Source organism: Monodelphis domestica, chromosome 3, assembly GCF_027887165.1.
Source record: "Monodelphis domestica isolate mMonDom1 chromosome 3, mMonDom1.pri, whole genome shotgun sequence".
NCBI lineage: Eukaryota > Metazoa > Chordata > Mammalia > Didelphimorphia > Didelphidae > Monodelphis > Monodelphis domestica.
In genome coordinates, this window is record NC_077229.1 from 301,927,155 (window position 1) to 301,943,488 (window position 16,334).

At 36.3% G+C, this 16,334-nt stretch overlaps 1 protein-coding gene across 1 annotated transcript in view; it reads left to right on the forward strand.

The window, feature by feature from the left end:
* RP1 (RP1 axonemal microtubule associated) overlaps positions 1 to 16,334 on the forward strand; it is a 375,431-nt gene that overhangs the window by 101,452 nt on the left and 257,645 nt on the right. The window contains exon 16 of the mRNA XM_007487226.3: positions 15,628 to 15,759. Coding sequence (XP_007487288.3) covers positions 15,628 to 15,759 — 132 coding nt within the window. The remainder of the gene's footprint in view (positions 1 to 15,627; positions 15,760 to 16,334) is intronic.

Below are 16,334 nucleotides of genomic sequence, written 5' to 3' on the forward strand. Positions count from 1 at the left end.
TTCTGGCTTTTGCACATGTCTGTTGAAGGTCATATTTTTCAAATGATTAAATCTTTACTCCTTTGTTCCAGCCCTTTCTAAATCCTGTTAACTTGAGTATGGTAGAGATTGGAATAACTAAATTTTGATCTAGGCTGCAGCCCTTACTCAATTCTATTAGGACTGAATAGGGTGGAGATTTATTCCAAGTATCTCCATTGTATCAATTCTAAATCAATCAAGACTCAAAGAAATTCCTGTTCTATGCTTAAGCATAGGTCAAAGTCCTTTCCATTGTTCAGCAAAGGGTCTCTGTCCTAAAGTAATCTTAAGAAGGGAAGAGAAAGAACCTCCCATGCCAATGGAGTTCCCATTCCAATAGACTATCAGTAAGAAATTTTCCAAGTATGAAATATCCCAATGGTGAAATTACCAACATTTATAAGTCTAAGGAAATTTGAGGTTTACAATCCCCCCTGATGATCATTGGGAGACTAGTCTCCCCATTGATCATTTAACATAATCATTTTGTAGTTCTAAATTCACTTCTAACTAAAGATATACACAATATTCAATTTTCTAAGAGAAATTAGAATAGTGAGAGAGGAAATAGAAAAGAAAAGAAAGCAAAACCAATGTTTGCTAGGCGCATTGACAGAAAGCCAAATTAGGGGCAGTCCCTTTTGGCATAAATGTTACAATAAATGTTCAATCAAAAGTTCAGTCCAATCAATCACATCCAAAGTTCATTCTTGATCTTCTTGATGAAGTGTAGGTTTTTGGCATCTTTCTGCAACAGTTCATTCTCTGGATATAAAAGTTTCAAGCTTCTTTCTTGAAGATCTTTTCTCGAACAAAATCAAAATCTTTGAAAATTTTTTATAACAGTAAAATCTTAAACAAAAGTCTTGGATTTTTATAAAAATAAAATCTCAAACAAAAAAAAATTCAAAAATTCTTAGATTTTAAATTAAAATACAATCCCCCCTGAAGTAAGTATTTAAAAAAAATATCAAGTTTAGCTCAGAATGCAATGTTCAGTTATGGGGGTGTATGTGTCAATTATCAAAAGAATAGAAAAATAATCAAAAACATAAGAAAAATTCAAAATAGACCTTGTATAGGTCCAGTTTAAAGTAATTTCTATCCCACAAGTATGTAGGACAGAATGCAGTAATATTTCACTTAGCTATTTGTAGCCAAGACTACAGGAAGTTGCCATAATATAAGAAGGAAAGAATTAGAATTCTATTTTGATGGGGAAATGTCATTCCCTTGTCTGATTTTTTTCCTTCAGAGATATAGGGAGCCAGCATGATAGTCAAGCTTTGTACTTGTTTGAGTATTTCGAAAAGAGTGTAGATACAAGGAAGTCCTACGACTTAAACATAAGTTAAGCGTCGCAACCTCGAGTCTCACTTTAATATTTCTTGTGTGCTCTATTGGCACTATTCAGGTTTAGTCTGTGCTCCTTGTTTTTATCCCTTTTCCTGGAATCAGACACAAACATTAATCACAGTCCTATAATATTTTATCAATAAATGGCAGGTTCCCATAGTTTAAAGCTTTTAGGCATATATTGATATTATAGCAAGAGTATATATATTAACTTGTATTACTGCAGGGAAAAAATATTAATATTAATTATGTGTACCTTCAGTACAAAAATGAGAAAAAAAATCAAATATTCTGATCAAAAACTAAAAGAAAAGAAATAAGAAAAAATAAGAAAAAAAATCAGTAATTCAATATATTCTTGAGAAAAAAAAAACATCCATTTGTCTATGGATTATTATCTCCAATTCATATGATAAGATAGAGTCACAATTCATATGATAGGATAGAGTCAATCAGTCTCAGCAGAAGATGCTTTCTTCACATGTGAGCAGTGAATCCAAGAGTCTCTTTCTCCAATCTTTATAGATGTTGGAGTAGTTAATAATATTTGGAATGGTCCTTCCCAGGAAGGTTCAGTTGCTCCAGTTCGCTTGAAATTCTTGATATAAACTTTATCTCCTGGGTTCAGGTCATGCAGAGAAAAGTCTAATGGTCCGGCTTGTACTGCAGCTCCGGATTCATGAAGTTCTCGTAGTTTGTACTGTAACTCCTGTATATAGGAAGCAATAGTAATATCTCCCCCTAATAGCGATGTATAAGCCGGGGAGAAAGGCTTAGCCTGTATAGGCGGATGTCCAAAAAGCATCTCAAATGGTGAAATATGTAAGTCTCCTCTAGGCCTGCTTCTAAGATAAAATAGGGCCAGAGGGAGAATTTCAGGCCATTTTAAATGGGTCTCAGTGCATAATTTGCCAATCATAGTCTTAAGTTCTTTATTCATCCTCTCCACTTGGCCTGAGCTCTGGGGGTGATATGGAACATGGAATTTTGGAGTTATCCCCAAGCAAGAATATATTTGATTTAAGACAGAATCGGTAAAATGACTCCCTCTATCGGAGTCAATACGTGCTGGTAGGCCAAAACGAGGAATAATTTCTTTTAAAAGTATCTTTGCAACAAAATCTGCTGTGGCTCGGGTCGTAGGAAATGCTTCCGGCCATCTGGTTAGTTGATCTACAATTACTAGACAAAATTTATAACGTCCAGCCTTTGGCATTGTTATGAAATCTATCTGTAGGTGTTCAAAAGGTGTGTAAGCCAGAGGACGTCCCCCAAAGGCTTTTCCACGATATGCATGTTGGTTATATGCCTGGCAAATAGGGCAGGCTGAACATACTTTAGAGGCTACAGTAGTTATACCAGGGGCTATCCATACTCTCTTGACAGAGTCCACGATGCCCTGGGTGCCAAAATGACCATTTTTATGAATAGATTGGCAAATTTGGTTATAGAAACTTCTAGGGAGCAGGGGTTTTCCTTCAGGTGACACCCATACTCCATTAATTTGTTTTGCTTTAAATTTTTGTTTCCATTTTTCCACTTCCTTTTCATTATAGGAGAGTGATAAATTTAAATTATCAGTGGTTGTTAATGTTAAAATTAATCCAGGTCCTTCTATGGCTGCTAGTTTTGCAGCGGCATCTGCTCGGTCATTTCCTCTAGAGACAGGGTCAGAGCCACCTGTATGGGCAGAGCAATGAACTACAGCTAGGGCTTTAGGCAGTTTGAGAGCAGAAAGAACTTCATTAATAATTTCTGCATTAGCTATGGATTTTCCAGCTGAGGTTAAAAATCCTCTTTGGAGCCATAGCATCCCGACTGAGTGACAAATGCCGAAAGCATATCTAGAATCTGTATAAATTGTTGCCTTTTTATCCTTGGCAATTATACAAGCTTGTTTTAGAGCTATGAGTTCTGCTCCTTGAGCGCTAATGTTAGAAGGTAGTGAAGCTGACCATTCAGTGGCAAATTCTGAGACTACGGCAGCTCCAGTGTAACGTATGCCATCCCTCATAAAAGAGGAACCATCGGTAAATAAAATCAGATCTGCATTGTCTAAGGGAGTGTCCAAGAGATTATCTCGAGGCTTTTCTGCCATGGACACTAATGTTTCACAGTTATGTAGTGGTTCTCCTGAAGTAGGTAAATCTGGAAGCAAGGTGGCAGGGTTAAGAGTTGAACAGCGTTTCAAGGTAATATTTTCACTATTTAATAAGGTTATTTCATACCTTGTAATTCTCTGATCCGAGAATGCCTGTGTTCTATGTTTTACCAATAATGCTTCAATCTCATGTGGGCACATTATTGTTAATGGACATCCCAATACTAAATCAACGGTTTTTGTTACTAGTAAGGCTGTAGCAGCTACTCCTCTAAGGCATGGTGGTGCTCCTGCTGCTACTGGGTCTAGTTGGGCAGAATAATAAGCAATTGGGCGCTGAGAAGGTCCCAAAGTCTGAGTTAACACACCAGAGGCTACTCCTCTTCGCTCATGCACATATAAAGTAAATGGCTTGTTGTAATCTGGGATGCCTAGAGCAGGGGCAGACATGATAGCCTTTTTCAGATCTGTTAGAGCTGACAAGTGTTCAGGCTCTAATTTGAGGGGTTCAGGAACCGAATCCTTTGTTAATGCTATAAGGGGTTTAGTGATTTCCCCATAGCAAGGAATCCATTGTCTACAAAACCCTGTTGCTCCTAAAATTGCTCTCAGCTGTTTCTTAGTGGTAGGAGCACTCAATTTTTGAATGTTCTCAATTCGTTTTGGAGAAATATAACGAGCACCCGCAGTCAAGATGAATCCCAAATATTCTACTTTTTGGAGACACCATTGAACTTTATCCTTAGAGATTTTATGTCCTCTTTTGTGCAATTCCAAAAGAAGGTGTTTGCTATCTTCTTGACATGTTTCTGCATCTGTTGAAGCCAAGAGTAGATCATCTACATATTTGATTAATTTGCTATTTTTAAATGTTATATTGTCTGTGTCTTGGCTCAAAATTTGCTCAAATAAGCTCGGACTTTCGACATAACCCTGTGGCAGCCGACACCAGGTATATTGTGAGCCCTTCCAGGTGAAAGCAAAAATATGCCTGGAGTTTTCATGTATTGGTATGGAAAAGAAAGCTGAACACAAGTCTACTACTGTAAAGTATGTAGCTGTGCTAGGAATAGATGAAATAATAGTATGTATGTTAGAAACTACGGAGTGTCTCTTTATAACGTGATTATTCACTGCCCTTAGATCCTGTACAAATCTATAGATGTGTTTGCCATCGGGCCCTCTTTTTGGTTTTTTAATTGGCATGATGGGCGTGTTGTATTCAGATTTGCAAGGGATTATTATTCCCTGTTCTATTAATGAGTTAATAACTGGTGTAATACCCTCAATTGCCTCCTTTGAGAGGGGATACTGAGGGATAGAAGGAGGTGGGCTAGATTTAGTTTTTATCTGCACAGGAACAGCAGATTTAAGTAAGCCTACATCAGAAGAAGATGTGGCCCAAAGAGACTCCGGTATATCTTTAGGTATTTCAAAAATGGAATGTTCTTTTGCCTCCTGGTTTTCCGAGAGAAGTACAGGGAGTAATTTTAAAGATTCCTCTGGTACTTCTAATGATAATGAGCCATCTGGGGAGCAGGTTATTGTGGCTCTGAGTTTGCATAGAAGGTCCCTCCCCAGCAAATTTAAAGGGGAGTCAGGCATCAAAAGGAAGGAGTGTTGTACCTCTAGGGGTCCTACAGACACCATTCTAGGAGGAAGTCTTTTAACTCTTTGGGTTATTCCTGATACTCCCATTACATTCTCTGAGCCAATAGAATAACATTGTAAATCAGGTGTTCTCTTTAATACAGACCAGGAAGCTCCGGTGTCTAATAGACAATCATAATAGGTGTTACCCACTTTTAAGGTAACATGGGGTTCATTAGTATGGGGAGGGCAGTGGATAGGGACAACGGGTAGTAGGACATCAGGGTCTGGGAAATCAAAGGTTGTATCCTCTGATTCCTGTGCCCCAGCCCCCCCCGGGCACCATCATTGTGTTTGGGATATTCCTTGGGCACCCCCCTGAAGGGCACCTCTCTGAGGGTCATTAGTACCTCGAGTAATTTTTGGACGAGCGCCATTTCTCATATATTGTTGAGTATTATCATTAAAATTTTCTTCAATTTGAGCATTGTCATTAAATTCCCAATTCCTATTTCTATAATTCTGGTTTCTAAAGTTCTTATTTCTATATTCATTATAGTTATTTCCATAGTCATTATTATAATTTCTAGAATTCTGGTTTCTATAACCATTATCATAATTTCTATAGTTATTATTTCTAAAACCATTATTAAAGTGTGTATTCCTTCCAAACATCTTAAGAAAGGTTCTACATTCCATCATTTTGTGGCCCTTCTTCTCACAGAAGTGGCAAGTAATGGATTGATAATTGGATTTCTGGAGAGGGGCAATTGTCGTTGGTTCATTATCATGCCCACTTTCTAATTTAGTTATCCTATCTATTACACATCTCATTTTTTTCTTCATTTCCTCCATGTCATCATTATTCTCTTTCTCCTTTTCTTCGTTTCCCTTAAAAACATATATAGCTGTTTTTCGCAATTCTTCAAGGTCCATATCTGACCATCTTGGGCATTGTGTTTTAAAATAATTTTTAATTACTTTGCAAGAATTGTTTACAAAGATTCTTCTAACTTGTCTTAAACTATTCTCTTTATTTAAGTCCCAATCTAAGTATCTGTCCCCAAACTCGATAATTCTGTCCATAAATCTGGAGGGTGTTTCGTTTTCCTTTTGCTTAATTTTTTCCAGTTCCATCCACTTATCTGTACTGTCCGCACATTCCTTCATGGCCGTGAGGATGGCCTCTCTACAACGGTATAGTTGTAGATAGTCCTCAGGATTATTATAGTCCCATTCGGGATCCTGAGATGGCCAATGTGCTGCATTACGCCCCCGGGTTTTGTTGACATGAGCAATTATTTTATTTTTTTCACGTTCACTTAAAAAAGCCTGTAGTAAGCTCTCAACGTCCTTGTAAGACGGATTATACTGAAAAAATATGTCTCCCATCTTTTTTGTTACTAGAAAAGGATCTTGTTCATATGTGGGGATATTTCGTGTAAATTCATTTATTTCTTGGGGAGTAAACGGTATCCTATGTCTTAAAGTCACCACATCCCCATTTCGTCCTATTTCAGGTACTTCTCTTAGAGGAAACAGGCCTCTAGTTGAATTTTGCACCTGTGGGTCAGTTTGACAAGGACAGGTTTCTCTAGGAGGACAAGATCTCCCTTGCATTGGAATTTGGTTTTCTGTAGGAGAAGGAACATGAGAAGCTGGGATTGCAGGGGAAGGGTTTTGGGGATTAAATTCAGACAAGATTTGCACTGCACGAGAGAAGCAGTCTGTTAACTGGGCTATAGGGAAGGTGTTTTCCATCTCTATTTCAGGGAAGGAAATTTCCTCATTCAAAGGTTCAGAAACAGGTCTGTTTCTGGTAGAGTGGGTGTTTGCCCATTGATCCTGTAAGAAACATTTTAGATCTTCTAATTGGGCTTGCATTTTATCCTCAATTTTTCCTATTTTATCTTCCATATCTCCCATTTTATCCTCAATATTTCCTATTTTATTCTCAATATTTCCTATTTTATCCTCAATTTTTTCTATTGTATCCTCAATTTTTTCTATTGTATCCTCAATTTTTTCTATTTTATCCTCATTTTGTTTTATTTTATCCTCATTTTGTTTTATTTTATCCTCATTTTGTTTTATTTTATCCTCAATATTTTTTATTTTTTCATCTCTAAATATAGTATTGAGGAGTACAAAAATGACAGTACCTATTAATATAAAAATTTGGAGGTATCCTTCATTCCTCAATGCCCCTACTTCTTCAGCTGCCATATAATTGTCAAAGAATGTAGTACTCATTTTTATATGTATATTTTGTAATTTCACAAAACACGTGGGGAGCAGGGCAAAGCAACAAACTTTCCACAGGGTTTTTTTTTTTTTTAATCCAGGAAGTTGTTCCTTAAGGGAAAGGATATTTAGAAACAGTTCTTCCAGCCAGGACTTTAGAGTCCTGTTGCTGAGATTTAAAAACAGCTGTTTTCTGTCTATCAGAGTCACACAGCTGGGAAGTATCTGAGGTCCGATTTGAACCCAGGACCTTCTGCCTCTAGGGCTGTCTCTCAATCCGCTGAGCTACCCAGCTGTCCCTTAAGATTAAAGGGAAGAAAAAGAAAAAACTGCTGATTCCAATTTAACTTAAGGAGAAAAGAGAAAAAGTTTTTTATACTCACGTGTTCTAGCAGCTGTGTCTTTAAGCCAAGTTTTTTTTTTTTTTTAAAAAAAAAAGGACTAAGTGGTGAAACAGTATAGTAAAAAGGCAAGGAAAAAGTTTTATTGAGAGGATTCTTTAGACTCCCGTGTGGTCAGCCACAATGTTACAAGGGAATCACTTTAAAAGACTGATATATATTAATTTAAGGTCGCCAAGGAATCAGCTATGTAATTCCTAAATGAAAAACTCAAGTCAGCCGTCAGCCTTTTTTGGAGTTTAATTACAATAGGAGCAAGAAAGGAATTAGAGATATATATAGAGAGAGAAAGGGGAGAGAAGGGAATAGGGCTTAAATACCCCTTCTGTTTAGGCTGGGCCAAAAGGCCCAAGCCCTTAGATAGCTGGGGCAAAGAAAAGAGATCAGTCCCTTTCACTCACGTGTCCAAAATGGAGAAACAGTCTCAGAGGCCCCCACCTTCAGCTTCCTTCAGAGCAAGCTTCCTCAGAGCCCAGGAACCACACCGACCAAAAAACTCAATCCTCCTCCTGAGTCTCCAGACCCTCCTATCTTTAAGGACACCATCCAAGTTGCCTCCCCTCAGTCCTCACATCTACCAATCACTCTTCATCAATTTCCCTGTCAATGGAGGCTCTCGCTTAACCCAGGACCGCCCAGAGGTTTCTGGCTTTTGCACATGTCTGTTGAAGGTCATATTTTTCAAATGATTAAATCTTTACTCCTTTGTTCCAGCCCTTTCTAAATCCTGTTAACTTGAGTATGGTAGAGATTGGAATAACTAAATTTTGATCTAGGCTGCAGCCCTTACTCAATTCTATTAGGACTGAATAGGGTGGAGATTTATTCCAAGTATCTCCATTGTATCAATTCTAAATCAATCAAGACTCAAAGAAATTCCTGTTCTATGCTTAAGCATAGGTCAAAGTCCTTTCCATTGTTCAGCAAAGGGTCTCTGTCCTAAAGTAATCTTAAGAAGGGAAGAGAAAGAACCTCCCATGCCAATGGAGTTCCCATTCCAATAGACTATCAGTAAGAAATTTTCCAAGTATGAAATATCCCAATGGTGAAATTACCAACATTTATAAGTCTAAGGAAATTTGAGGTTTACAACGATAATGTCTTCTCATATAATAATGAGATATTTACCTAGGAAAAGGGCATGGAGATTTCTGTCTCTATTAACTTATATTATCAAGATTAGGAAAAGTCCATTACTTTTATAGGGACTATCTGAAAATTTTTTAGGGCTAGTTATACATATTCCTTATACCATGTACACATTTATATTGTGTCAGGCTGTAAAGAAAAAAAGAATACTTGACCAGTGCATTAAATGATTTTTTGCTCCTATAGCATACTTATTACTCTACATAGTATTATTCTAATATTTACTCTTCATATAAATGATCATATTTAAATATCATAAGATGCTATAAAATATTCACCTCTTTTATTGTAATTCAAGGTATCATTTCATATAGAACAAAAAGCTCTGATGCCCATAAACTTGAGTAGTTAGAGAATCAATGTCTGTGTTTTGGTTTCTAGTTTAAATTTGTATTACAATTAAAATAATTTTTAAGACCTTTGTCTTATGGGTATGTGCAAATTTGTATATCTATATTAAAATTATTGAGATATAAAGTAAAAAAAAATGAAACATGTTTTACTCTTAAGCAGCTTATATTCCATGTCTCTGGATCACTGTCATACAATCTGCTATAGAGTTCATATGCAATTTTTCTTCATTTATTTTTATTTTAAAAATAGTTTTCCTTGTTTACTTATTTCATTTTCTTTCCATCCCCTTTTCCTTCTCCCCTTCCAGATCCAGTAAGCACTTCTACTCAGTTATACAAATGTTATAATTTATACATATTTATATCATTTTTGCAATAGAACAATCTTTTAAAACCAAAACCCCCAATCATATGCCCATATAAACAAATGATATCATATGTTTTTCTTCTGTGCTTCTACTCCCACAGTTCTTTCTTTTGATGTGGATAGCATTCTTTCTCATAAGTCCTTGGGATTGTCCTGTAGTAGCAGAGTTCATTACATTGGATTGTTTCACAATGTTCATTTTCTGTGTATAATGTTCTCTTGGTTCTGCTCATTTCACTTTATATCAGTTCCTGAGTTTCTTCCAGTTCATCATACACAAAACTTTTTCAATTTGTCAGTACCTGCCAGAGTCTGCCTTCTGTTAAGGTAAGTTTTCAAGAACCTAGGGTCCCCTCTGTACCATAAAGAAACATAAGTGTAGGATTTTCACTTTATATAAAACAAAGGACAGATTTAATAACTGCTGAAGTAGAGTTAATACTTTTTTCTTACACTGAGTTTTTCTCCTTAGAACATGACCTCTTGTTATAGAAGAGATTACTTTCATGTATTGAATTAGATTGAATTAGATGGCTGCTAAAGTCTCTTTCAAGTCTCAATTTCTGTCATTCTGTAAATCTGTTATTTTGATTCTTGATATTATTGGATATGTACTGAAATCATAGAGCCTTAGAGCTTGGTGCTCTAAGAGATCATCAATGACAAGCAAGACCATAGGAAGAGCTCTTCTCTATAGCCATCCAGAAAAACTTCAATCTCTTTTAGCTCCCAAAGCTGTCCCTTCCAAGTTTGGATATCTCTAACTGTTTGAAAGCTTTACAAAGTCAAAATATGCCTCTTTACAACTGCCATAAATTGCTCTTAGCTTTGACATCTGAGCAGTCTTATGTATTAACCTTCTTATCCCCTTACCAAGCATTTTTTGTCTATGTTAAATATTTGATTTCTTTTAACCATAAGACATATAACATGATTTTGAAGTCCCTCAATATCCTTTGCAATATCTCTCACCTTTGTGAATGAGGCAAACTTGAGAATTTTACAATTTGAAAATTGGTGCATATTAAGAAACTTCATTATTAAGACCAATTAATTCAATCTTCCTTTTATTGTCATTTTGAAACTTTCTAGGATATTTACTCTTGAAAAGCACTAGTGTATAGCACTTTGAGTCCTGGTTTACCCTTATAATAAGTAAAGAAATCTTTACATTTTGAGGGATACAAACTCTTTTATCTGAAATATTAAATCAATGCTTGCTTTTATCCTTTGGATTCAAAGATATTATTTGAATCCACCCCTTGACTTTTAAAGTCTTCCCAACCTTAAACAATTTCTGAGAGATAAAAGTCTGATTTTTAAAGATCCCATGAGAAAGAAATTGCACTGTTCTTTCAACATTGTTATGGTTGGCTAGTTTCCCCTATTCTAATACTGTCTATTCTCAAGTGAAAACAGAATTTCCAATTGCTCTATCTGAACAAAGAGTGTGTTAACCAAGTCTTATGCCAGAATGCCACCTAAAGTCAAATTGCCCAGCTGGGACCTCATCTTTCATTGGTTGCTTCTCCTCCACCTGGATGATTGACTTTATGTGTCCCCTCTTTCCCTAATATGGTCAGAATCTTAGGCACTGGTGAAAGGAACATGTATCTATCTTTATCTTTGCCCACCCTGCTCCCCTCAGAGCATTTCAAATAGCCTACTTGCATCTATGGGCAGCCAGAAGGAGTCATATTTGACCTGAGTTAGTCTGCTTGCTAAATGAGAGATAATCATATACCAGAATTTTCTTAAGATTAGGCTTATTAAGGATGGATCTTAAGGATGAATCTCAGACTCTTTTTATGAGTGGAAGCAATGACATATTTGATATAGCAATCATATTCATGATAACAATAATTAGCAATAGCCTTGTTCTTGTTTTCTGAAATCAGATTAATGGGTAGGGACTGTTTCAACTAGGGTTTTTTGGAGATCAAGCCACTTACCTAGTTTCTCCCTCTGAAATACTTAGAACTGATAATTATCAGATTGATTGAGAACAGGGGGTACTCACTAATCCCTTAATAAAAATCACAGAATTTTAGATGTAGACTGGATTTTAATGGTCATCTAGTTCAACCCATTATCCTAAGGGCTCTTTGCTATGACAAACCCTTCCCAGCACTACTTGAAAATTTTCAAGGTTGAGTAGTATACCACATCATCAAGATATCCTTTTAGACAGTTTTTGTTAAGCCTAGATAGTCCTCTTTGCAATTTCTACCCACTGATTCTAGTTTTGCCTTCTAGGGCCAAACAGAACAATCCATCTTTCACATGACAATCCTTTCAGTACTTGAAAACAATTGTCAAGTTCTTCCTGAATCTTTTCTTTTTTAAGTTAAAGATCCATATTTCCTTCTATTTGTCTTTAATATGATATGTACTCACATCTCTTTATCATCTTGGATGTCTCCTTCTGGATCATCTCTAGACTAACCATATTCTTCCTAAAATGTGGTAGTCAGACCGTACCACAATACACTAGCTATGGCTAACTCTGGCAGAATATGTTGGAAATTTAAGTTCCTTAGATCATATCATAATGTGGAATTAAGAATGTGCGTGAATAGTGTATAGACCCACTTAACCAAAGTGAAGAGAGTAAAGGATACTCTTTCTGTACCTTATATCCTTACACTGTCATCTACTCCATATTCTTTTTAATATTCTTCAGAAGTTAAGGTGATAGATAAACCTCAAGGTCACAATTGCCATCTAAAAACTCTGTGTTGTCTATCCCAAGTCACCTCTATTGCCAGCTTTCATACACATCAAATTACTAAAAGGTAATTTTCCAGTTGACTGAAGTTAGAGATTTTTAAAAAAAATCAATGAAGCTGATGATACAAGTGGAGTAAAGAACATAATTATATTACTTGTCATAAAAAGATGATGATTCAAGTTCATCCTTGAGTGAAGCAAATCTTGGCTTTGATTCTGTCCAATAATGTTTTCTTCAGATATCTCATCATGATTTGGAAGTCACTCTTGCAGGTTATGCCAAAGAAGCACAAGCTCTGATAGGTGCTACTTAGAGGGAAAGATTTTGATGATTGGCTCAATGATGGGCTATTATCTAAGGACAAGCCTAGAAGAGAACAAAGATGCTCTTTACCAGGTTGGCCACAACATAATGGATTTTTGGCCATGGTAATTCTTGAAGATTCTACCAAGCTGTAGAAGATAGGTTTTGGAGGGAGTTTTTTTACATCAATTAAATCAGTTATCCTGTATGCATTAAGGCATTTTTGGTCTTCTAACTCTTGACTCAAAACTTTGAATTTGAAACATTCTTCTTTACTTAACCCTTAGATTTGCTAGCTTTATACCTGTGACCCTTTTTTGTAGGGTACTAGGCTGTACAATGGATAGAGGACTGACCTTGGATTCATGAAGACCTGAGTTCAGTTCTAGCCTCTTGACATTTAAAATGTTAGCTATGTAACTCTGGGAAAATCACTTAACCTCTATCTACCTCAGTTTTTTTTTTTTCATCTTCAGAATGAGGATAATAATAGCACTTACTTCCCAGTCCTTTTTGATTATGAAGACTATGTAGGTCTTTGACTAAGATACCTTTCAACTAGTGTTTGATATTAACTTTGATCCTGGACCTTTGCTGGCTGGTGGTGAGATGACAGTAATACTAAGAAAGGTTGGATGATCTTTTATCTATTTTCTTAGCTCTTCCTATTGATCAGAGTGGAGAAGGATGCATTGTTTTATGCTATATGTCTAATAGAACATTTTTATGTGAATGTATACTATTGAAATGGCAGAAATTCATGAGAAAAAAGAAAAGTACAAAAACCCGATCCATATTTCATGGAAAATATGATTCCACACTTTAATCTCTGTTCTCTTTCTGAGAAAATTTTACCTTGGCAGAGTCTAAGAGAAAGAGTCTGTGAAATTATTTTGTGAGTGACAATTTCTAAAATAGCCAGAATGGTGTTATTGACCACATAATATGATACTGACACATTCAAGGTCTCAAAAGACTTATGTGAAAGGGAATTTCTTTATCTTAACTTAATCAAGTAGTTAGGACCTTCCTTAAGTTCTTCTGATACCCCAAGGATACTTATGGAGCATGGGGACTGCCCATTGACTTTCTTTCATTCTTACTATATGATTGATTAAGTAATTTATCTTTCTGATATCATTTTTACACTGTTTCTCTTTTTAATGAATATTTGTTGGTGATGCCTTTGGTCTATTCATGCCCATCATTTGCCTCCCTATTATCTTTTGGGTGAACCACAAATTTTAACTCCATTTTATTCCATGATTTGTACTCATTCAACATAACCAGATGAATATTGCTTTTAAAAGTATGTAACTGAATTTAGAAAAGCTTCAGGTTATTAAAAGTTCTGCACAGGTCCCTAAAGGCAATCTACCCCATCCTTTTACTCATTTCTTATTCTGATTCTGGCTCATTCTTTAAGAACATTGTCTTTCTATTATAAATGCTCTTCTGACATAACTCTGTGGGTTGTTCATCCATCTCATATGCAGATAATACTCTGGAAAATAGAGATTTTCATCCATTTGGTTTTCCTAGGGTAGATATTAAGGTTATCTAATTTTTAATATTCATGGGTCTCATTTAGGGGGTTCTGAGGTACTCAATGGCTTTATATAGTCAGCACAATGTCACACATACACTGAAGCACACAGAGGACGTTTTATAGGGTAATCTTCCACTGGAATGCTGCAAAGTGTTGAAACACATTTTGGCGAGCATAACTTCACTTGATATGAATAATGAGAAGTAGCTAGACTTTCATATATTTTAAATCAATAATCATAGGTCTGTCTAAAATGTATGTATGATTTCAAGGAATCATGTGTGATTTTGACCTGTCATTGTGGGGGAATATTTTGGAAAGTAATAGTTTGTTCTATTCAATTTCAAGAATCTATGATTAAAATCCCTTTGATTTATATTAGCCTCTATGTCTAGTCATGAGAGTATAAATGAGTGGAAGCCCAAAGAAAGTTGATTCTACATATCCTGGCATACTAAAGCTCATTACTGACTTTGGATTGCATTTTTTTGATCTTAGAAAGCATAATTTACACAATGGTCAGGGGGAGTTCTGAAGCAATAAGGACATACAGTCCATTGTATTAAAAAAATGTGATTAGGGACCTTTAATTTCTCTGAAGCCTAGAATGAAAGTGATTCTTCTCTCTCATGTTGACACATACTTGATTCCTAAATTATTGACTGCATTCAGGCTATTAGGAAGCTGCTTTTGTTATTTATTATTTATGTAGCATCAGACATGTATATAATATTTCACAGCTGTTGAGGTCTCTAAACACCTGACAATCAAAGAATGGTGATATATTAACCCCGGCCACTTAAGTCCTTCTTCCCCCAAACTAACAATAACCAACCCCCTCCCTTTATCACAGAAAGAGAACTATTTCCCCCCTCAAAACCCACATACATGAAAATTTGAACAATTGTATATATCATTAAAGGAAAAGAATATTGAACTTGATTAGAGATATTTGTTATTAGCACAAAATGCCAAAACGATACAGTTCTTAATTTAAACATGTAAAGCAGTGTTTTCTTTCATATTGGAGAGATTTTTCTTCTGCTTTTCATTGCCATCTCTCTGAGAAGGCCACAAGCAGATTTGTTTGAAAGACATTTTGCAGTCAATGTCCTCTTTTAGGAGAGGCAGAGCACCAGGGGGTTGGAGGAGGCAACATTTAAAGCCATAAGAAAATTACATTTTGAAAAAGTCATTTGATTCTTACAGCAGTGCTGCCCTGTTACTTGCATTCTCAAGGCAGCAAATAGATTTTATTGGAATACCATCCACGTGCAGCCTGCTGCTAAGAATAAAAAGGCACTTTCTGGTAACTATGCAATGTGGAGGGAAAAGATTTGGCAAGGCATTGAAATGGTGACAATAGCAGATCTTAGTGTGTGTAGCTGAACATATGGTAAGCTTCAGAGAAGAAACAAGTGACTTTGTGTGGATGACATCCTTAAAAAAATCTTTATTTCAGTTGGCAGGGAAAAACCAATGGGAACATCTGCAACAGCTAGCCAACAGGAAGAAAAGGCCAGAGAATCTGGGAACCAGGCAGAAGCAGCATCTCAGTACATGGCCCACAGCCCATCCCACTCTCTGGCCTCAAGTAAGTTACAATTAATACTGGTTCATAATCAGATGCCATGCTATTTGGTGTTTTTTTTTTTTCCACCTGAATAGAGGCTTACCTGCTGGGAAATATAAGGAGGGGAGGACATCTTTACATGTTAATTCTGGTTATTTTTTGCCTCCTTTGAGTCTCCTTGTGCCAAACTACAGGGAACACATGGAATGGTTTTCTGGGAAAATGACATCTCACCACACAGTCCTTGTATTTTACAATTTATCTCTTTCATTCTATGTAATTCAATATGAATTTATTTAGTATGACACATTCCTTCCTTCCTTCCTTCCTTCCTTCCTTCCTTCCTTCCTTCCTTCCTTCCTTCCTTCCTTCCTTCCTTCCTTCCTTCCTTCCTTCCTTCCTTCCTTCCTTCCTTCCTTCCTTCCTTCCTTCCTTCCTTCCTTCCTTCCTTCCTTCCCTTTCCTTCTTTCTTCCTTCCTTCTTTCCTTTTCTTTTCTTTCCTTCTTCCTTCCTTCCTTCCTTCCTTCCTTCCTTCCTTCCTTCCTTCCTTCCTTCCTTCCTTCCTTCCTTCCTTCCTTCCTTCCTTCCTTCCTTCC